Source organism: Xyrauchen texanus, chromosome 31 (assembly GCF_025860055.1).
Source record: "Xyrauchen texanus isolate HMW12.3.18 chromosome 31, RBS_HiC_50CHRs, whole genome shotgun sequence".
NCBI lineage: Eukaryota > Metazoa > Chordata > Actinopteri > Cypriniformes > Catostomidae > Xyrauchen > Xyrauchen texanus.
Genome location: NC_068306.1, coordinates 10358460 through 10383115, shown reverse-complemented (window position 1 = coordinate 10383115; position 24656 = coordinate 10358460). Strand labels below are relative to the sequence as shown.

The 24656-nt window shown below is 38.3% G+C and overlaps 1 protein-coding gene across 1 annotated transcript; it reads right to left on the bottom strand.

Moving 5' to 3' along the window:
• Positions 1-1296: 1296 nt before the first annotated feature.
• On the bottom strand, positions 1297-24306 carry LOC127625199 (neuroendocrine convertase 1-like). Its single transcript, XM_052100333.1, is given in 15 exon segments — positions 1297-2154; positions 2936-3097; positions 3189-3322; positions 5777-5934; positions 7135-7368; positions 8537-8637; positions 9115-9327; positions 9706-9878; positions 10424-10512; positions 11288-11364; positions 13352-13498; positions 22338-22463; positions 22846-22950; positions 23869-23907; positions 23909-24306. Coding segments are annotated over 15 exon segments (2292 nt in total). The 5' UTR covers positions 24044-24306; the 3' UTR covers positions 1297-1755.
• Positions 24307-24656: the final 350 nt, after the last annotated feature.

The window sequence follows — 24656 nt, the reverse complement described above, 5'->3', positions numbered from 1 at the left end:
TTGTTTTATGAATCTTTGAATATACAAAATCAGTTGATACAGACTCGTTTGGGATGTAAGATTCTCTTTATATTTGTTTTCGAAAACACTATTTATGAGTTTGAAAATCAAAATTGAAATATCTAGAGATTATTTCTAAAGCGCATATTCCTAAGGAGAGCAGGAGAGGGGTTCATGGTGGAAAGTTGTGCAAAAAAGGGCAGAGAAATTAGGACCACAAGATGCCCCACAGGTATATATCCTTGGTATTCTAGAGTTTTGAGAATGGCAATACTCTTAAGTATTTCAATGCTTTGATCTTGTGTGATCTACATGCAAAATTGAACTTCTGTCCTATTAGGGGATTCCCAAACCTCTATGACTGGAATTGTTTACATCAAGTCACCCCTGAGATTTTTAATATGCTATTTTTATTAGATTTTTTAGATAACTACGTTTGTATATGCTATCACAGTGTTATATTTAGATAAATCTGTTTTATAAATTATATTTCTTAATTGAATTGTTCATTTGTGTGAACTAAGGCCAATGGTCACACTAATCCGTTTTCATTTGAAAACTCTGTTTTTAGTTTCCAAAATAACGTATTTGTGTAAATGTGGCCATCCACACTAGAACAGAGTTTTCATCCCTTGAAAACTAAGCGATCCAGAAATACCAATTCCAAGTGCAAAAAAACATGTTTTTTGGTATTTCTATCACAATCTCACAGACTCCTGTAGTTCCATTATTAACCACTTGGGGTGTCATAAACTTGGTTGGGAAACCTGTTTTAGAATAATATCAATAACAGGAGCACATTATAATTATTATTATTATTATATATGTTATATTATATATGTAATAAAATAACATAAGGCTCAATTACAGTATTATGACAAAAGTTTCTTTTCACTGATCTCTATTAGCATTTTAAGGATTGATTCCAAATGACAAAGCAAAGGGAGATGGGGCCTCCCTCCCAAATTGAATATTTTGTCTTCACATCTTAATATAAATGTTTTAAAAGCATGCAAATGTTGGTGGCAGTGAAGCCATCATGAGAAAATAAGATGGCTAAGGGTAAGAGGTGGTCCTTTGATTAATCATGTGACACCAACTGATACAGGCTGGGGTACCTGTGGATCTGGAGGTTTTTTTTAAATCTTAGTAATCTGGTTCAAAACTGAGGGATAAATAAAGCTGGCTGTTCACCACAGATATATATATATATATATATATATATATATATATATATATATATATATATATATATATATATATATATATATATATATATACAAACACTGACAGATACAGGCCTTAGAATGCTTATAGTTGATAACTACATGTGCAGATGAGAACAAGCTTGTCTGGAAGATAACACACTCCTCTCTGTGCCCCATCACTTCACCCCCCTCAACTCTAGTCCCCTTAGGTTTCTTTGTCTTCCTCTTAAAATTATAGTTCACTTAAAAATAAAAAAAGTCCATCATCATTAACTCACCTATGTTATTCAGACCTGTATGATGTTTGACAGAATGTTAAGGACTGACGACCTTAATTACCTCATACTTTCATTTTATGGAAAATAAAAAGATACAATGAAAGTAAAGTGAATGGTGACTGAGAATAACATTCCGCCTAAACTCTACTTTTGTTATACATGAGAGAAAGAAATTCATGCAGATTTGGAACAACATAAGGTTGAGGAAATTATGACAATATTTATTTTGGGGTGAACTGTTCCCTCTTGCTGTTCTCCCTCCTCTCGTCTCACTGCTGGTCGTCTCCGAGCATATCAAACAGTGCCTGCAGCAGCCGGTCATCTCTGTGCCTGTATGGCTGTACTCTGTAGAAGCTGTCGCTGTAGTCACTGAGCAGGCCGTTCTCGGAGCCCCTGTATTGATTTAGCTGGTCAAGGGCCTGATACAGCTTCTGAGGAGGGATCCTTTCATGTTGCAAGACTTTGGGAGATGCAGCCAGTATGTGGGCAGGAATCGCAGGGGTCTGCCTGTTGAAAGCAGACTGGAGGAGGCGCAGCAGGGCCAGACTGGTGGTGGAGGGGCCAGCCGCCTGATTTCCCTCTGGAACACCGAAGGAAGCAGTGGAAGGGAGCGAGTCTAGGGCTACTAGACTTGAATTTTCAGGTTTGTGAGATGGGGTGGGAGCTTCCTGAAGAGTAGAGAGAGACAGGAAATGGGAGAGATAAGACTAGAGGAAATGAGAAAGTACTTCTTAGGAGAAAGAAGCTATGATGCATATTTTTTGCTTGACAAAACAAAAAGACAACTTAGACCCTGTTCCAAACAGGCTTGTGGTTTTTTATGAAGTCCACAAGAACATAGAGTACCCCATTTGATTTAAGTACAGTTTTTGTGGTCGTTATTAGCCCTTGAGATACGTTATTTAGACTTATTATTAGCCATTAATTGAATTAAATAATAATGATTAGGGTTCAGTTCAATTTTGATACAATTCAGTCATTTAAAATCTATGGATGGATGGAAAAGAAAAGACATAGCAACCGGAGTCAGAAAAGTCTGTGCCGAGTTCGAGACTGAAGGTCAGAAATTTAGGTTTAGGTTTAGGGATTTCTTTTTTTTAAAAAACCTAAAGTCCTTAAACTTTTTCAAGCCAATATATTAATGATAATAATTATGAACAAAAATGAAATGTTTTATTGATTTTAGTGTGGGGGAGCCTTTAACGTTTGCGCACTGTCACCATGTCAACAACAGCATCTCCCACTGGGCCCTATAGGAGTTGTAGGCCGTGCCCCATGGGAATCGTAGGCCCCTGGGCTTTAGCCGTATAAGCCAGTGCGTTAATGTACCCCTGGCGGTAATAGAGAACATTTTCAAAATAATCCTTTTTTGGTTGAGGAAAATACCATTCTAGTGTGTATGAAACGTATTAGTGACGACGTGGCTGAAACTCTGGCTCTCGTTCTGACCTTGATCATGTCTTCCACGGGCTCCACCCCTCTGCGATCGTTTTGCACGGCGTTGTACGGGGTGTACACCTTATCCTTCTTCATGTGCTCTGGCTTCTCAGACGTGCCGTGCAAAATCAACTTCCAGCTGATAATCTGACCCTCGTTCTCCATTCGTCCTGACTGCAAAAGAGAGGGAAATAGATTGTGATGATCAGGTGCTCCATGTGCATTTGGCTTTTGTTGACAGAGCTCTTGGAATGCAGGTTTGTACCATATCTGTAATCTTCAGGATCCATGTGCCAGTGGGGTTCTCTCCCCAGGTGTGCACGGACATAAAGGCCCAGTTCCGGAAACCATTGGATGATGTGTCCCTCTCTCTCTCTGCCAAAAGGACTGTGGTGGTACCTAACACAACACACAAACACAACATTAGTGTCATTAGTATCAACACTAGTCGCATTCCAAAATGTGCGCTTGTATATTGATGTTCCTCACTTACGACCACTTTATGTAACTTACTGTTGCATACCGTTCCATGACATTTTTAAAACTGTGATATATTTAATGTTTTCCACAACTTACTGTATGACTGTGGGTGAAAAAAAAATGATTGCACCATTTCAACCACAACTAACCATTTTAACCCCATTAAGGTTTCAGAAGTTAGGCCACTCCCACAGTTTTCACAATCCATTTCAATTTGAAAAAGGTTTTCAGTTTCCTAATATCATCATTTTTTTGAAGTTTTTTTTTTTTTTTAGCAGTAGGCTACTAAAGAGTGTTTTCAAAACTTTTTGGGGGGAGAAATATGCTGTTCCAGTGTGGATGAGAGGTGTAAACGTAGCAAAATCAAAACTTATTAGTGTGGACATAGCCTTAGTGTACTGGTTTACCAAGGAGTTAACAGTGTCAGTGAAGAGTATATTAAAAATGAAGCATGAGATGTGATATGCAAAGCTAAAAAAAATAAATAAACTGTGGTAATTATCACTAAACATATATAAATACATACAATACATAAAATGTTAGCAATCAGGTTAGCCGCAGCAAGACAAACATGTTTGCCATTTTAGTTAACCCTTGTGCATCCTTGTGGACATTTTTGGCTTTTTCAGTTTTGTTTTTTTGATAACTTTGTCTGTGTTAATGCTAACTGCATACAATTTTCCACAGGTGTGAATTTTATTGGAATTTTAATATTTCAGCCTATTTTCTTTAAAAAAATATTTTTTGCACTAGTTACACAAAATACTCCCTCTTAGCGTCGTTTTGGACCAAAATGGCACATTGAAACCCATTAAAACTGCGATTTTTAATCCCAGTGCCATTTAACTATAAAATTATGCAATCTTGTTTAACATGCTTTCATTATGTTGGCAAGGCTTCAAAATTTACATTTTAAATATTTTTTACCAGATCGTGCCATTTTTTCAGGTTTGGCATATCATCGCTTTTGTTGTTGTTTTCTGCTGTTTTTGGCTTATGCATATTATAGAGCCAATTAGATACATTATGAATATATAATTGTGTGAGTGTTTTGGTATGGATTTCAGAGTGTGGTTTGTATGTGTCTGAGGCTCTAATAATAAAAATAAAAAAAATTCTGTTTAGCATTTATTAAATTGAAAATAATTATAATTATTATATTTTTTATAAAAATCAACAGTGGCATTATGTAAACAAACCGGTGTTTAAAGTGTTAAAATTCTGAAAATAAATGAATGTTTGGTCATTATGATTAGAGCTGATGCTGGTTAAAATATAAGTCAGTGAAAGTGGAAAAAAATATAAATCTATAATATTTTTATGACAGTTTTTTGTCCATAATGAACCTATGTGTAACTTTTTTTAATTGATGCACAAGGGTTAAAAAAGTTCTAAAGCATAATTTAATAAACAATGACATTTCAGAGAAGATGCTGTTTTCGATTTTAGCCATTCTGGAACTTCCGACATGCTTATCCATTGAATTAGCCAAGGCCCTCTTTCCAAAAACCAGCAATCCAAAGACATGTGCACACTTTGAATTTGGACAATCGTTGATTGGCTGAAAGTCTTCTGATTAGCTAAACAATGGATCTTACCATGGCCCACTTCGCTGCTCTTTACAGAGCCTACTATCAAACTTTTTTTTTTGGGCTGAACTTGATTCAATCATTGACAGTGGTACCACATGTTTAAAATGATTTTTCTTAATTACAATAACCATGTAATTTCTTCTATTCACTATGCTATAGTGGTCCTCAACCTAGGCTGAAGCTCCACTGTTTCCCATGATGCCTCACTGTTTCCCATGATGGCAAACTCCAAAACTAAAACATAACAGAAATTCTTCTAAATCTCAACATAACATAACAAAACAATAAACACTAACACGTCTCCCACCTTAATATTCATCTTGCACATAGACATAAATTAGCACTTAATTTAAACAATTATTCTCCCTGTCGAGTCCGATGCAAAGCATGCTGGGAACTAGAAATCCTCTGCCTTGTTTCAGTTAAAAAATGTCCCAACACAACTGGATTAAGTAAAGCTGACAAGACACTTTAAATTTGAATCAACTTAGTTAATTTAGGTTCCCTTGGTTATATTAGTTTTATGAGTAATATGAACATGGGAGGACTGAGTAAAATTTACAAACGTGAAAGTTATTTTTTTTCTTCTTCTTTTGAGTGGGGCTGTTATAGAGCCCCAGCTCAGTTATATCTGACTGGTAATAGGGAAGTTTTCTGCATATCATTTTAATAATTTTTTTAAAATAAAAAAATCACTTGCAGCACCTTTAATTTCTAAAAGTCCACAGCGACAAAAGTGCCCATAGTTAAAGAAACACTTGTGTGTTTTTGTCTTTCTCACCTGATGGAGATGTTAGGGTGATGTGGAGGTCTCCTCTCCGTGTGTACTCGATGCTCACCTCCACCTGTACGTGCTCCAAAGATGCGATGGAATTGGCCTGTCCTGCACATGCCTTAGTGGGGATCTCAATGGAAATCTCACCTGCAGCTTTTAATGGTCTGTAAACAAAAAAGTAATTATTTTGAGATTTTTAAACTCAAACACATTTTATGTTTCCAGTAGTTGTTTTAGTAGCTCAACTGATTGAGCATGACACTAATAATGACAAGATCAAGGGTCTAGTTCTGAGGACACATACAGACTAGGCTATGTTCGGAATGGAATACTAATATACTGCGTGGCATCCAGCCCATTGCATTGTGGGATACACAAGTATACTCTTCTGAACATAACCATACTGATATATACCTTGAACACAATGTAATTTAAATATTGCATTTGATTATAAAGCAGAACAGCATACGGCCCTAAAATAGTCTGATGTGTGTTGTGTTTCAGTCACAATCAATATGATAAACATCTCAGAATATAGACATAAACGGTGGGATTTCTCTGCCCAATATACCCTGGACAGATATACATGAGCTGTATGATAATCCCTGCAGATTATGTTGAAAGCACAGACTCATCAAACAAGAGCCATAGTGATAATGCACACCAATGCTTGAGATAAGGTGTACTCTACTTAGAAACAATGCTATGCGGTTTGGAATTGACAATAGACAATAGTGCGTGATTGTGCAATGTTATAATATGTGTCTTGATATTTGCTTTAGGACATTCAGATATCTGGAAATTCAGTCCTAGGAAAATGAAACATCTGTTCAGGTGGCCTTCTTCCTAGCAAAGCTTTGTCTGCACACTAATGCCTTAAATCTGTAGAATTCAATGACGTAAATGTAGGGGACAAAAACAACACATGAGTTTTGGTTATTAAAGGAAAATCTCAATAGTAAAGGACATCAGCTGACTTCATTATTAAAGGGATAGTTCACCCAAAAATTGTAATTCTCACCCTTAGTAGATGTTAGGCAGTATGTCATATGGAATAATATGTGAGTAAATGATGACAGACTTAAAAGTTTTGGGTAAACTATCCCTTTAAATCCTTCCATTTGAGTTACCAAAGCAGTCATAAAGAACAAACAGATGGGCAAAACGCATAGACACACATAAATGCACACATACACACCGGATCTGTTGAATTAATGTGTCTATAAATGAACTGCCAAAGCTGGCAGATGGCAGTATATCGGGCGGCTTTGTCTTTGTTTGTGATCCTCTTGATAGAAAGCCTAAAGCAAACCGAACAAGTCATGAAACAGTAGTTGCAGCATCATATTAGAAACCAGTTGTACCTTGGTTGAAAGCTCTCATCTCTAACGATGCATTGTTTTTTCTCCGGAACATGCTTCCAGACTTTGGGATCAGCCAGGTCCACCAGGGCTTTGGCATTCAGCAGGCCAAAGCCGAAACGACTGTTGACCATTAATCCAGCTCCATTCCTTTTCCAGCCCGGGTTACTGGCTAGGGGGTCGAACTCAGACGTCCAAACCACCAAGTGCTGAAGGTCTCGCCAGGTCAGATCAGGGCTGGATTTGAGGAAGATACGTTTACTGGAAATCACATTTCATAAGAAAAGTACTACTGTATTATATATATATATATATATAATACAGTGCATCCAGAAAGTATTCACAGCACTTCATTATTCCACATTTTGTTATGTTACAGCCTTATTCCAAAATTTGTAAATTTATTAAAAATAAAAAACGGGAAGCCTTTGCCATGACACTCAAAATTGAAAAGCTCTGTGAATACACACACACACACACACACACACACACACACACACACACACACACACACACACACACACACACACACACACAAGGTCAAAAATTCGGGTTTTACTATCCTTATGGGGACATTTGTTCCCCATAAAGTGATAAATACACGCTCTCACACACACACACACACACACACACAAACACACACACACACACACTTGTTGTGTTTCCATGTTTTATGGGGACTTTCCATAGACATAATGGTTTTTATACTGTACAAACTTTATATTCTATCCCCTAAACCTAACCCTACCCCTAAACCTAACCCTCACAGAAAACTTTCTGCATTTTTACATTTTCAAAAAACATAATTTAGTATGATTTATAAGCTGTTTTCCTCATGGGGACCGACAAAATGTCCCCACAAGGTCAAAAATTTCGGGTTTTACTATCCATATCCACAAAGTGATAAATACACGCTCACACACACACACACACACACACACACACACACACACACACACACACACACACACACACACACACACACACACACACACACATGTTGTGTTTCCATGTTTTATGGGGACTTTCCATAGACATAATGTTTTTTATACTGTACAAACTTTATATTCTATCCCCTAAACCTAACCCTACCCCTAAACCTAACCCTCACAGAAAACTTTCTGCATTTTTACATTTTCAAAAAACATAATTTAGTATGATTTATAAGTTGTTTTCCTCATGGGGACTGACAAAATGTCCCCACAAGGTCAAATATTTCGGGTTTTACTATCCTTATGGGGACATTTGGTCCCCACAAAGTGATAAATACACGCTCACACATACACACACACACACACACACACACACACACATATATGTATATTAGCTGTGTATATATATACACAATTTTGTGACTGCTATGAACTAATACAACTAATGAAATACATGAAGATTTCAGACATACTTTTGCTCTAAAGCCAGTGCAAATATCCCAGCAGCCAATGGGGCAGATGCAGACGTTCCAGTGTGTGTCTCTGTGCATTCATTGTGCAAATCGGCACTAGTCTGCAAAAGAAACAGATGACTGATTGAAATACATTCATAAATTGTCACGTAATAGTAAGTAAATAAATAAAATACAATACAATAAATACACTTGTTCCAGTCACAAAGTAAAATGGCAACACCGCAAAACACAACAGGAAACTGGACAAAAAAATAAATAAGCAACTCTCAGGCTAAGACAGCATTTTAGTGACACGTTTACTGTCCAATTATCAGCTTTCATCACTCCAAATTAGAGGTTTACTGTAAATCTACTGCAAAAAGAATAGTACCAGCACTTATGTGTAGGTGGCGCTCTTTCCAGATTAAATGCTACTATAATATTTATAAACAAATAAGAGGTGTGCTGTCTACTGTACTCTACAGGGTCTTTTTTGACCTGGACAGAACCGAAATTCTCACAAAACCTTGAGGGGAAATTCATTCATTCTCTGACAAAAGAAGAACAAATAATAAAAAGCAAGATAAAAGACTCACTATTCTTTGGTCAGTGTAGTCTCCGCTACTGTAGGCTGTGGCCAGCGTAGAGGAGCATTTCTCAGCGTACCATGGAGAGAGACCCTGCTGGGAGGCGCTGCTGATGGAGATGGTGTAGATACTGTCTGTGTATCCATCACAATCGCAGTTATCGCCCTGACGCCCACCGTTACCCGATGCCCACACAAAAATGGAGCCCTTCCCACCACGTCCCTAGAGCAAAATCAGTTATTCATTATTATAATGGGTTTGTGTTAATGCTACAGTAACACACTCTAATCACAATGCATTAGATTTATCTATAAACAAATAGCCTTAAATAATAATATTTTATATATTATATAGTACAAAATTGAGTGGCTTTTATTCCATTGTGATACCATTATTTTCACCCTTTTAACACCCTGCCAACCGAAAAACTTAAGCTGAATTGCTCATAAAAGCTATAGCACACCGCTCCTCAACAAGTTGCATGATTTGAGCAATCATTCATATCCGTAGCACAAACACTGACAAATAATGACCAGTTGTAGCTAAAACTTATCGATTGGGTTATACAGTAGTGGACCTGAGTTGTGTCAAATTTCTCACCTTCTGGATACCGTACTCAAAAGCTTTCTGGGCCAGACGGCCGGGCCCCTCTACAGTCTTCCCGTCATCATTAGGGCCCCAGCTGGCACTGTAGATGTCCACGTGGTCGGGGTTAAAGCCTATAGAACTGGCTTCAATGGCATCTGTCACAATGCCATCCAACATTCGTATTCCTGTGGATGAATGGACAGCAATGAACTTGTAGACCTTCCCTGAGAGCTAATGACAATCTACAATGGTTTGAATCATGTAATCCATGCTGTTGTATGTTATAACCCACTAAAGTATATTTCCCAATGAACATGGACTGGTGGTATGTGTACTTGTATAACCAGTTATAGACGTAAATGCTGTTATATAATCATGTTTTCAGCGAGACATACTGAATTTCCGACCTCGTTGCTGGATTCAAACACCAGACCAATACAACAAATTAATTTAAAGGGATATTACACCCCAAAATGTTGTGACGTTATTTCAAATCTGTCTTCCGTGGAACACAAAAGGAGATTACAGCCTCAATCACCATTCACTATCATTGTATGGGGGATAAAATAGGCCGAAAACATTCTTCCTTAAATCTCCTTTTGTTTTACATGAAGGAAAGTAAGTCATTTGGGTTTGGAACAACACAAGGGTAAATTATTGTAGAATTAATTATTTTAGTGAACTATCCCTTTAAGGTATTATTTTAAACACACAACTTGACGGCACTCACCTCCCACTTTTGAGTTGTAGGCCACCCCGACGCCACATTTGTTGTTGTCTGCTTGCATTGCAATCTCGCCAGCACATCTGGTGCCATGCCTGAACAATTGAACAATGTTACAATTCTAGATAGTTTTCATTTTCATGGCTGGCCCACTGGGAAAAGTCCCAGTTCTCCTTATGGCCAGCCCCTGGCTTACACAGTATGATTCATTCACTGACATAGCCAGAGAGAGAGTGACATACACAGAGAGAAAACCACAGAGAGAGAGAGAGAGAGAGAGAGAGAGAGACTAATGGGTGTTTTCTATTTTCATCACCACTTATTCTTCTGTTGCAATGCCTTTTTATTTATTCCACAGTTTTTGGGCAGATTAGTCCACACAGACTGCGTACTCACAAAACAGTAAAGCACTTTCTTGATTTCTGCTCTTTATTTTGGGCCACAGAGATGCATGGATTTTGATCCTCTTATGTAAGAGAGCATGAGATATGTGTACAAGGGGAATGGATTACATTCATTCCCTGATGGAAAACAGACCTTGCTTGATCAGACCTACTGACACTGTCAGTTCTCCTTTCATATCAGCTTAAAGATAGCGGAAGGCAACGCCAGTACAGTCTACTTCTCCCTGGACAGATTTAGTGATGCTAAATAAATCTGCAACTCTTTTTAATGAGGGCAGAAAGGAAGTATGCCAGACAGAGGTTTGTAAGATTCTCCAGCCAGTAATATACCTTATCACTATAAATGACGATTATCATAATTGAAAGACTAAAGGGTTTGGAAAATCCATCCATGTACTGTACGTATCATTGATGTTCTGTTTCTTCATCTGGAGAAATGAAAGAGTAAAGATATTCATTCACTCACTTGTTCTCATTGGTGGAGTCATATCTGGGGAAGGGGTCTGGATCATTGTCATTAAAGTCATAGCTAGCAGCAGGATCCTATAGTGTGGAAAACAGAAAGAGTAAGTCAGAGTTGATCTGTGCAATTGATTCATTTCTTAGCATTAAATGCTGTAGATTTGTTTTAAATAGTAATAGTTCCAATATGGCAAAGAGCCATATGGGCTATGTTTGTAATAAAATACTAGCGTACTACTCTCAGCTTACTGCAGTATGTAATGTATACTGCCTACTATATATCTAATTATATCTATATATAAAACAGTAACAATAACATCAAATTTGGCTATGTTCGAAATAGCATACTTCTACTAGAAATTATGCCATATATATTATGTATCCTGTGCATACTGTGCAGTAAGTTGTGTACTGTATACTGCCTACTATTTTTTAACATTTTCAACATTTCACAATAACATCAAACGTTGTCTATGCTAGAAATATAATCCTACTATACTACTCTTACTATTTCAGCAGTTTATATTATGTATACTGTGCATATTTTGCAGTATGTAGTGTATACTGTAGTATTTCTTTAAATAACATTTTTAACATTTAACAATAATATCAAACTTTGTCTATGTTCGAAATAGCAGACTACTCTTACTATTTCTGTAGTGCATGTACAATGTGCATAATGTGCGGTATATAGTGTATACTGCCTACTACGCTATTTTTTATGTTATTTTTTATAACCTAACAATAACATCAAACTTTGACCATGTTTGAAATAGCATCCTACCCTACCACTCCCTACCACCACCAAATTTCAGCAGTTTATATTAAGAATACTGTGCATACTTTGCAGTATGTTGTGTATACTGCCTACTATTGATTATTTATTTATTTTACATTTACAAAAACATCAGACATTGGTTATGTTCGAAATAGCTTAATACTCGTACTATTTCTGCAGTTTATATTATGTACACTGTGCATACTTAGCAGCATGTAATGTACACTGCCTACTATTTTAAAGAATAGTATTTTTAACAATTAATAATAACATCCAACTTTGGCATTGTTTAAAATGGCATACTACCACAGTACTCTTACCATTTCTGCAGTATAGATAATGCATATTGTGCACAGTATGAAATAGTTTTATATGTATAGAATACCTGGATGACCTGCTACATTTGACAAAACATGTTCCACAATACAGAGCACTTGAAATGACCTTTCATGACCTTTTCAAAACTAAAATAATGTCAGCTGTGATTTTAACTTCAATTATTATTTGATCAGACAAAAAAAAAGAATTTAAAACTCAAAATAACCTGTTTCATTTCTGAGACAATAACTGACCACTATATGCTCAATTTAACAAGCAATATGCATAATGCATAATATTTCACTGTACTGTGTTTAGAAAAGAGTGAGCAGTATACAACGTATACTATGTAGTATGCAGTAAGCATTATGTTAGTATATGATTTAAAACCTAGCCTCATAAACTACTGTTTCATTATTTGGAGGAATAATTCCATCTGTTTTCCAGCACGTTGTCTCTACTACTATGTGTGCGCGCATGTGCACATGTGTGCCCATATACAACGCACTGAGCTATCATTGCAACACTAGCCAGCATCAGACACAAATGGGTTTCCACTCGATTTAAAGACTGTGCAGTTTGCAAACAAGCCAACATTAGAACTGTAGTAGTACTGCTGATGAGTACAGTGTGCTTAACTCCTAATAGGAGACAGATGTTTGAAATTATCCTGTGATTTATGTGTCTTCTAAACTGCAAAAGAGATGTTTGCCTCACTGCTTAGTCTTATGCAAAAGGCACACATTCAAAGTTTTTAAATAGCTCTGTTGCTATCATTGCAGGATGCATTGAAGAAATTGTGTTTGGAATGTTCTGTCCTGTAAGTCCTCATCAAATGGCTTTGCTCTAGTCATGGTGGTAGGTGTCACTATGGATAATCCATGGTTGAGAGTGTAGGCATTGGCATGAAAACAACAGCGCTGAGTTTTATGGACGGTGGTCGAGTAGATGTTGCCATGACAACACACTTACGTAGTTGGGGAATATGTCGGTGTGGTTCCACTCCAGGCCATCGTCCAGCACGGTTATAACCACGCCTTTGCCTGTGATGCCCTTCTTCCATACCGGGATCACATGCAGGTCCAGTTTGGGGAGGGATTGAGACGTCCGCGTGTCTTGCTGTAGAGTAGAAAAAAAGAAAAAGAGGGAGAGATAGACAGTTTAAGCTGAAGTCTGTAAGGGTACAAGTACACATGAGTATATAAAAGAAAAGACATTGCAACAGGGAGGGAGATGTGAAATAACCATAATACTTGAAGAACAAAAAAATGTTAGCCAGTAGGATAAAACTGTGACTTTAAGAACTAGCAAAAGCCTCTGCCAACCAGACCACACAAACAGTAAGTGATAATTGTAAGTGGTCATTAAAATAGGGCACGTTCTGTCTGTACTGTTTTAAATATTTGTTTTTATAAACAAATACGTTTGATTGATGTCTTTGACCTTTGCAACACAGCTCACAATTTTCTATATGTTTGAGCCATGACTACCGCATTTTTATGACGTTGTCTCAAGTTAAGTCGTTCAACTTTTAAAAAAAATGCACTGTTGCATTATGTTGCTTCTAGCGGTTTATGAATGCAAAAACGGACACTGATATGGTTAGCACCCACAAGTGTTGGGTGCAACCTGAATACAAATTACTGTAATCTGATTACTTTAATTCAAAATGTAGTGTAACTATTTCAGAGTACGTTAGCAGGAAGAAGGACCCAAGTGCAGGATTGAGTGAAAGTAAATATTAATATATACTATGTAATATAAATTATAAAAATAAAATAAAAGGCAACAACAATCACGGGGGAGAGAAAACAAATCAAAACTTAGACTAGAATAAAGACAAATAACTAGGGCCGACCAGGAACAAACAAACTTACTAACAAAATGAATCGTCAAACACGAGGAAGGAGGGCACAATATATAGTGGAACATACAGTACATGAGGGACAGGTGCAGACATTAAACATGACATGGACTAAATGAGGAGGCATGGCAGGGGGAAACATGCAGGCATGGAAAGTAGAGCATATTGGCAGACAGAAAACACAAGACAGACACAAACACATTCACATATAACAGAAAGGAGAAAGCCGATAGACCAAGGTCGTGACAATGGACTGGACAGTAGTTGTTGGGGACAGGACTGGGTCAGACTGGTCGACGACCACTGGGGACAGGACTGAGTAAGTGGCTGAACAGACTGAGCAACAGACTGGTGACTGGTGTCTGACAGATGTTGGTTACTGGGCTGAGCAAATGACTGGTGACTGGTGTCTGACAGGTGCTGCCACTGGTCTCAGTAAAAGGCTTGTTGCTGGTGTCTGATGGGTGCTGGTTACAGGGCCGTGTAAGTCAAGTCAATTTTATTTGTATAGCGCCTTTCACAACACACATCGTTTCATCAACGGCTGCCGCCTCCTCCTCCTCGTGGTCGGCAGCAGGAATGGCTGCCGCCTCCTCCTCCTCGCGGTCGGCAGCAGGAACGGCTGCCGCCTCCTCCTCCTCCTCGCGGTTGGCAGTGGGAATGGCTGCCACCTCCTCCTCCTCCTCGCGGTCACAGAGGGAACGGCTGCCGCCTCCTCCTCCTTGCGGTCGGCAGCGGGAACAGCTGCCGCTTCCTCCTCCTCGCGGTCGGCAGCGGGAACGCCTGTCACCTCCTCCTCCTCCTCCCCCTTTGGGTCGGCAGCAGGAACGGCTGCCGCCTCCTCCTCCTCGCGTTCGGCAGCGGGAATGGCTGCCGCCTCCTCCTCCTCCTCCTCGCGGTTGGCAGCGGGAACGGCTGCCGCCTCCTCCTCCTAGCGGTCGGCAGCGGGAATGGCTGCTGCTGCCTCCTCCTGGCAGGCAGCCACGGACTCAAGTGTGGAGCTCTGTCTCTTCCTCCTACGAGTGATGGGAAGAGGGGCTGTAACACCCAACAACAGTGAGGGGTCATCGCTGTCCTCGGGCTGTGATGAAGAGAGAGAGCCTTCAAAGACACAGGCTGAGACAAAATAATCCCACTTTAAAGCCAATTTTATGGTCTCGGTAGGACTCTGCTCTTCACCCCCAAGAGGAATACAAGACTTGATGGGCTCAACCAGGCCTGCCGGAAAGAGATCAATGAGGCATAATGAAGCCTAAACCCGGGCCAATGCTAGAAGTTCAAGATCATACTCACTCACAGACTGATTCCTCTAATGGAAATCGAAGATGCTCTGGGGGGTGCAATCCTGATGATGCACAGGGGAACGAGGTTTAAAAAAAAATAAAAGACTTTAAAGTTAATGACTTTTAAGTACATTACCTGGGTTACGCATATTTCTAAAACAATATTATTTATGTAGAGTGCATTTAAAACATGAATTATGTTCATATGTTTGTCTGTTTGTCTGTGACAGCTGAAGGGTGTGCCCTAAAGAGTCATTACGTCAACTAATTAATCTTCATGAGCTAGATTGATAATGTTTCAAGATCGTTTTTATGTCCCTGAGTGTGAGAAATAGTGTGTCATATTCATGAGTACCATTCACCACTCTCAGGGACTCTCAACCTCTTATCGAAGACAAAGCCCTGTCTGTTAGACACAACCACTGACCTCTCTATAACAAAAGCTGTTTGCTTGGAAATGAAAGTCAGCAACGTAATCTCCAATGCTGACCTTTCGTTTATGGGCACTATTTTCAGTCTTGCACCATAAGTGGATGTCTTCTTATTGACAGGTAATTCAATATATGAGAGTCGCTGGTCAGTGCTGAGCAGCTATGTAAATTGCTGCTAACCACATATGAAAAGAAAAACAAAAACAAATGAGATCTCTTTTTTTATCTCAGTTGTTTCTCCTAGACACCAATGAGATTAAATGAGGGGCAAATGGAGAATTTGACTCTTGAGAAAAGGCTGTGGTAATCGCATATACAGTATGTCTTCTCTAAAGTTTCAGAAAATGTCTACAGTACATTTACATTTATGCATTTGACAGACAATTTCATCCAAAATATGGACAAGTGTGCATAAAAGCTATTTTATCAGTTTATGAATACTCTTGGACTAAAACTGAGCAGTTGCTAGCTACAGGTGCAGGAACAGAAGGTCGCAACACGTTCTTAAGCTATTCCTAGATTAGCCAAGATACCAAAGTCTGCAATCAAAAGACTTTCTATACTGTATGAACTCCAACGTTTTTCATCAGTTTCTTCCAAGACCAAATTATCTGAGCTATGGTATACACAATAATTTTATAGCACTGTACTCACATGAGTCACATGATGTGTGTTAGTTTAAAGTGGGAGATGGGGGAGCTTGCAGTCCAATTAGCGTAACCGTTTTAATTGGGTAATTGACTGGGAGAGGAGACAAGAAAACAACAGAGCGACCCAGCCTCAGGATGCCAATGATTCAGAACAGCAAGAAATGAAATTGAAAGAGAGAGAAAGAGAGAAGAGAGAGAGAGAGATTTTATTTTATTTTATTTTGTTACTGACATTATTACCATTTTCATTTTATCATAGTTACCTTATTTTTCCATCTTATTCATTTATTGAATGATTGTTTGAGTGATTTTTATTTATTTACCTATTTAATTGTTGTTTGTTAGTTTTATGGTTTTCCCATCATTGTATGCACAATTATCATGCCAAGTATTTTAAATTTAATTACATTTTATTAATGGCTTTTTTTACAATTGTTATTTTCTATCTATCTATCTATCTATCTATCTATCTATCTATCTATCTATCTATCTATCTATCTATCTATCTATCTATCTATCTATCTATCTATCTATCTATCTATCTATCTATCTATCTATCTATCTATCTATCTATCTATCTATCATCTCTCTGTCTGTCTGTCTGTCTGTCTGTATTATCTATCTATCTATCTATCTAGCTGTCTGTCTGTCTATCTATCTATCTAGCTGTCTGTCTGTCTGTCTGTCTGTCTATCTATCTAGCTGTCTGTCTGTCTGTCTGTCTGTATTATCTATCTATCTATCTATCTAGCTGTCTGTCTGTCTGTCTATCTATCTATCTAGCTGTCTGTCTGTCTGTCTGTCTGTCTATCTATCTAGCTGTCTGTCTGTCTGTCTGCCTGCCTGCCTGCCTGCCTATCTATCTAGCTGTCTGTCTGTCTGCCTGCCTGCCTATCTATCTAGCTGTCTGTCTGTCTGTCTGTCTGTCTATCTATCTATCTAGCTGTCTGTCTGTCTGTCTGTCTATCTATCTATCTATCTATCTATCTAGCTGTCTGTCTGTCTGTCTGTCTATCTATCTATCTATCTAGCTGTCTGTCTGTCTGTCTGTCTGTCTGTCTGTCTGTCTATCTATCTATCTATCTATCTATCTATCTATCTATCTATCTAGCTGTCTGTCTGTCTGTCTGTCTGTCTATCTATCTGTCTATCTGTCTGTCTGTCTGTCTGTCTGTCTGTCTGTCTGTCTGTCTGTCTATCTATCTATCTATCTAGCTGTCTGTCTGTCTGTCTATCTATCTGTCTATCTGTCTGTCTGTCTGTCTGTCTGTCTGTCTGTATTATCTATCTATCTATCTAGCTGTCTGTCTGTCTGTCTATCTATCTATCTATCTAGCTGTCTGTCTGTCTGTCTGTCTGTCTATCTATCTAGCTGTCTGTCTGTCTGTCTGTATTATCTATCTATCTATCTAGCTGTCTGTCTGTCTGTCTATCTATCTATCTAGCTGTCTGTCTGTCTGTCTGTCTATCTATCTAGCTGTCTGTCTGTCTGTCTGCCTGCCTGCCAATCTATCTAGCTGTCTGTCTGTCTGTCTGTCTGTCTGCCTGCCTGCCTGTCTGCCTGCCTGCCTGCCTATCTATCTAGCTGTCTGTCTGTCTGTCTGTCTATCTATCTATCTATCTATCTAGCTGTCTGTCTGTCTGTCTGTCTGTCTGTCTATCTATCTATCTATCTAGCTGTCTGTCTGTCTGTCTGTCTGTCTGTCTATCTGTCTGTCTGTCTGTCTGTCTGTCTGTCCGTCCGTCCGTCCGTCCGCTGTTTGTTTTGATGGTTTCTCAACATAATATGTACAACAATCATGCCAAGCTCTTTGAAATTGACAACTAAGAGATAGTGAGAGAAATACAAAGAGATTTGTTATCAGCTCACGAATTATGCATAGACGCCGCAGTAACACCACCATGAGGCATGACTCATAGCTGAGGTCTGACTCTAAAAAGGGGGAGGGGGAAGTGAAAAAGCCCACCCACCGCACATGATGAACTCTGCCACATAGCACGATGACATCAAACTTAACCTCTGGAGTGCTGTAAACCATAAACCTGCAGCCACATCAATGATATAATCTGTACCTTCATCGGGTATACCAGCTCTAATTGAGCCCGAGTGTTTTACTAGATGTCTCAGATATTGGCAGGTGCATACATTTTCTTTTCTTGTGATCATTACCTCTAAAGATGCAGTCAATAACAGTTACATTTAAAAATGCTTCATGCACCCACCCAGAAACAAAAGAAAGAAAAAGACACAGTGCTCTTTTTGCAGAGAGAAAAGCAGAATATTATGTGAATCATCTCTCTAATTGAATTATCAGGCATCGTCTCTGGTGAAATGTAATCTATTGTCCGCACTGTTACTTGTCCTCTCTCTCTCTCTCTCTCTCTCTCTCTCTCTTTCTCCCCCACAAATCCATATCCTTCCTTTCTATCTCCTCTTTCATCTCCAAATATTGGACGTCATCCTTCCTTCCATTTTCACCATCTTCGTTCAACAACATATCACTCAAACTGACCAATTGCACTGAGCAAACATGAGTTTTAATTTTGTGATAGGTAGTGAAATAGAATGTTTTATGTTTTCTTTGTAATTTAAAATATAAATGTTCCATTTCACCTTTTAACTTTAAAGTCAACATCAAACGCGGTTCATAAAAGCTGGATAACCATGGCACTCTTATTGATTAAAAAGCCTTTATTATCACATGGCTTAATACAAAAGGTAAAACAGCTCTCCAACGCTTTTTGGCGTGAGCCTTCCTCAGGGAGAGTAACAAACAAACTTCATACATGTGAGAGTAATATCAATAATTTAGTAAGTCACATGATCAACTTGTTAACTATAGTTAAGCATTCACTATTGTTACTTTTTTCATACTCAAAGGGAATATTAAAAATAATGAACTAAACTAAAGATGGGACACTGTTCATAATTTTACATCTGTAATGTGACATTTATTTATATTCAACGAGAAAAAATGTGGCGCGAGATTTAATTGGTTCACGACAGGTGATTGGAGAGGAGGCGTTAAAAATGAGAGTGCTTAGTGATGTCATCTTAAAATGGAAAGTTGTTTTTGCACAACAAGACCCGGAACGTAGAATAAGAAAATAAATAGGGCCACTTTTGATTATATGTTACTTGAAAGTTTCATGCACCTATAAGTGTCTATATTGCTCGTCTCTTAAAGAGGATTGCAGACAAGAATGTTTTCTCCTCAACATGGCAGCCTCATTTCTGTCATTGTACACTTTATGTTGTTACTTTTGTGTTTCAGAAGGAAATGAGGCTAATTATGTAACACTGTTGCATACCTGCCAACATTGGATTGTGAAAAATAGGGAGATTTTTTTCAGGTGTGGGTGTCGTGGTGCGAGGAACGGCAGCCGGTGGAGTTTTTGGTGCCCCCTTAGGGTAAGATGGTGCCCCTGTAGGAAGTAGGTAGACCATGCAGACTGCGTAATATACATATAGGGAGCGACAGTACCGGTCAGTAATACTTAATTGAAGATAAATAATACCAAGAAATTTACCCTGTATTCAGATGGTCCCTTACCACATCCTTCACAGTTTTAGCAATAAATGCTTTTTAAGTTATTAATAATAAAAAGTGTACATAATTTATTATATGCTGAGAACTTTTCTGACCCATGACTTATAAAAATATTTTCTTCGATTATTTATCTTCTTTATCTTATTTATATATAAATCTGTGCTGTTTTATGTGTATTTAATTATTTTTTATTTTTTACGTTTTTTTGCTATTTACATTAGTCTATTTTTTATTTATTTTTTCCTTCACCTGTATGATTCAGTGATTGTATTCATACATGGATGAATCTGTGTTATTTTGTACATCTTATTGATTATTTCAATTGAACCTTTTGTTTTTCAATAATAATAAAAAAAAAAATCCACAGTTTTAGCACAATATGTGGACTTTTCAGACGGTCCCTTACCACACCCTCCACAGTAATAGCACGTTTCAGCACAATGTGTTGACTTTTCAGATGACCCCTTTTCCACCATATAAAAAAAATTATGTCATTGTTAAATTAACGATCTGGAATGATTTCGCCGTGACGCCACATTGTAACGAAGACAAAGTCCCTGTCTGTTTGACACAACAACTGACCTCTCTATAACAAAAGCTGTTTGCTTGGAAATGAAATTGTAAATCAGGAGTACAGCGGGAGGAGGGGTGGAAAATCAGGAGTGTTGGCAGGCATGCAGTTGACAATGACTCTTAACTACCCATTTACCAAAGTGCTATGAGATTTACCTTTAAAAGGGAAATTATTACTTTACTTAACTCTGTATACAACATCGCCTTACCACTACAATGCCTTAAGTAATATTACTTTCCACAAAAGTGCATAATCTTCTCTTGATTCTGTAAATCTTGTCATCATCAAAGCTATTGCAAATCATATACAGTACAGTATATAAACTGTAGCATGACTCAAGCCAGGCTGATGAGTTGATTCTGAATCAATGGAGCCAAATTTAGAGACATGAAAATAGTTAATAACGAAACAGTAATTGAATAAACAATTAAATTAAGAGTGGGAGATGCTTAGAAACGCAATTGAAAAGGTTACAGACAATAATAAAGAGGGTTTGAAACTGCACTTGTGGAAGCAAAAAGAACAAAAGGTCATTGTTGGTTTATTCCACTGCTGAATTGCTATCTAGAATAAAAGGTTTGCCCAAAAATTAATCCACCAGTCAGAAATGCAAATGGAGGTTTTCAATTTGATTTGAGTGACTTACTACATCAAACCATGAGCTTCATATTAGAGACAAGTGAATCCTTCCCATCTGTGTGTGTACGGAAGCCATTCTCTGGCATTTAGGGCTTGGCTTCCATAAGATAAACCCATCAATCCATTGTGCCTCAGTAAATTGGTACTAATGTGTGATTGGCTCTTCTGTTGTTTGGGATTATGGAGCGCTCTCTTTTACAATCTCATATTTGTTTAGCCATACTATGAGCTCTAAAAGCTTCAACCGCGCATAGAGTGCAAGCCCTGTGGGAGTCCTGACACAGTAATGAAGACCTATACAGACAGGAAATATAAGACACTAGCCCAGAGAGGATTTTAATGCTGGCTTTTACAACACTTATGGGAAAATCTAACAAAACCATTTATGATATTAATGAGTTCCGCCTTTGAAGAGGTAAGTCCACCCATGTCAAACAACAGAGCACATAAAGAACTTTTTTATTTTTGCAATAAAATACAAACCTTTCAAGATAAATTGCCCGTAATCTCAGAAGTTAAGCGATGATAACTCTAGAAGCTACAAGTAAGTTGAAATCACGGCTATGCATGGCTTCTACAGAGATCCACCAATCAGAGAAGTCGCTGTTACCATAGAATGGAAATCACGGCAAAAGACTTCAGCAGTGACCGCCCCCTCCCAAAAACTATTGTGAATTGCGTAATGGAGTCAGTCTCCCTAAATGATGTGTATATTTGGATGTTGAATACTGAGTGACAATTTTGCAATAAACCTCAACATATATGATATTTTATACTTCTAATCAAAGACTTTTCGTCTTCAAAGACAGTATAGTCGATAGTTTCATTTTGGAAAGTAAGTAAGGAAAAATACTTCCGGGCTGTCACTGTTGCGCTCTATTAGGATGAGTTGACTCCTGAAGAAATTCGCAAAGCCAAGGGAATTAAAACCCTTTGATAAAGAAATGTTAAAACATCGAGACTCACCAGGTACCACTGCTGGTTCCACATAGGATCGTCGAAGAGTTTGTCCACAGAGCAGTCCTTACATTCTGGCCCCAGAGGAGCACGCTTGGCCCTTCGTTTCTCATACTGCTGTTCGGCCCAAGACACCTACAAGCGAAACCAAATAGCCAATCAGAACCATGTTTTAACCAATTAGTGGTGATTGAAAATCCAAAATAAGAGAATCCTTCACTTTTTCAGGGTTTTCTCCCAAAATCAAAGCAGTCTTCATTTGCACTCCATTAATATCATTGCAATGTAAGTGGAACAATTGAGATATTAATTGTGATCTCAGTTGAGTTTTCTCTTAGAATAATAATCAACGGCCTACCTACTGTATGTTCCTCATAGTATATGATAGAGGTGTTTGAATGAACACACATTTTGTAATCCACTAACTAAGCTGGTGTGCACAGTTATAATACACAAACCTTGAATTTACTACATATGTACATAGAATATCAGCTGCATAAGGGATGAGGTCTCGTACCCTGTCATCCTCCGACAGACGTTTGGTGATATGATTTGCACTTCTTTTGGTCCTGCTAGGGTGATTGTATCGCTTGAATAAATAATGGTTTTCCAGTGTCCCAATCTGCAGACAAGTGAGAGAGAAAGAAAGAGAGAGCTCACTGAAGAGAAGGATTCATATTTGGAACTAAATTAAGCCCATAATGACGCACTTCCCATCTGTCTGGTCTAGTGGGCCTAGAGCTACAAAAATATTTGAACTGAATTAATAGCTCTAAAAAATGCCCAGGCTGATTGCGCCCCACTTAGACTTAATGAATAAACCGCTAACTTCCTTGTAAGAGGATATGACACAATATGACACAATACGTGTATTTACTTATGTAAAGGTTCACACATCACATCTGAATTAATGTTATTGGGTAAACAGTCACAGGTATGCTATGTAAAAAAGCGCATTTAAGCCACATTGCTATGGAATATCTGTTTGTGTTCAGTCTTTTGGAAAAGATACAAATAAAAATCATGACAAACAAGAACAAGGTGTAGCTAATATAGATGTATCTGCTCATTTCTCATAACTGAATTGCCTTAAAGAGACCTAGCTTCTGGAGCAAAATACTGTAAAATAAAAATAAGGATGAATTTGTTTGTTTGAGCTATTTAGAAAACATAAATATGGACCTAAGGGGATTATGAAACATAGGTATCCTATTTACAATTCAAACATCACTAAAAAGATGCTTCTATGTTTAATGGCAAAACAAAGGTTCACCTCAACTGATTAAACACAACGGAATTTCACTTTTATCCCTACATATTTTTATCAGAAGAAAAATCAGGCAATGCAACAGTTACATATCACACACACACACACACATATGAATATATGCATTAGCAGCAACACAACCATATGAATATAAAGTCTCATGCAGCAGTCGCGATGCAAAATTGAAGTGCAGAGGCAGATGTGAGGGAGACCGCTACTTCACCCTGGTTATGGACTAAAAACAACTACCATTTTTGGTACTTAGTCACTTACCTGTCGGACTAATTTGTAGCCCAGGTCGTCGGCAATGGCTCTGGGCAGCGACGGCTCCTCCTGGAATCTCCACCGCCCATTCGTTCAGATACTGTCTGTCCAGGGCGGAGGACACCAGCGCGCACAGAAGAGCGAGAACACTGCACAGCAACATTGGACGACATCTTTCTTCCATTTCAAATCAATTACAACCACTTAAAAACGTGTTCGCGATCTGGATGATCAAGAGAAGCGCGTGAATATAAAAATTAGATAGTGATAAATGAATAAATAAATTCTGAATATATAAATACCAAAAAGATCAGTTTGGCTCAATATGTCTTGGTAAAAGCTATATTCCGCGAATTAATTCTAATGCAGTGTTTGCGAGTAATTGAACGCGCGTGCACGGAGAGCCAACAATGAAAGAGTCGTGAAAGGAGAAGGGATGTTTACACGTCAAATTACAAACAGCTCTGACGTCAATTTCTACCTGGGGTAGGATGCTCTGGTCTCGGGGGAGTCGGGCGGGGGTGAATTGCGCATCGGAGAGGAGGGCACTGTTTGTCTATTAATAGCCAGGTAGGGAAAAATGAATGGAATTGTTAAATATGAAATCAGCTCCAATAGACTAATTTGGTTATGCAAGCATCACTTTTGCCTATTTAATTCTTGAAACCTCTTAGGACGAACTGGGTGAGATTGTATCTGCTAGTAGGCTACATCGGTTGAAATCAATAAATCTACCTTAGATTAGTAGATATATCCCAAGGTAGGCAGAATAAATGACAAGAAAGGAACAGCTGTTC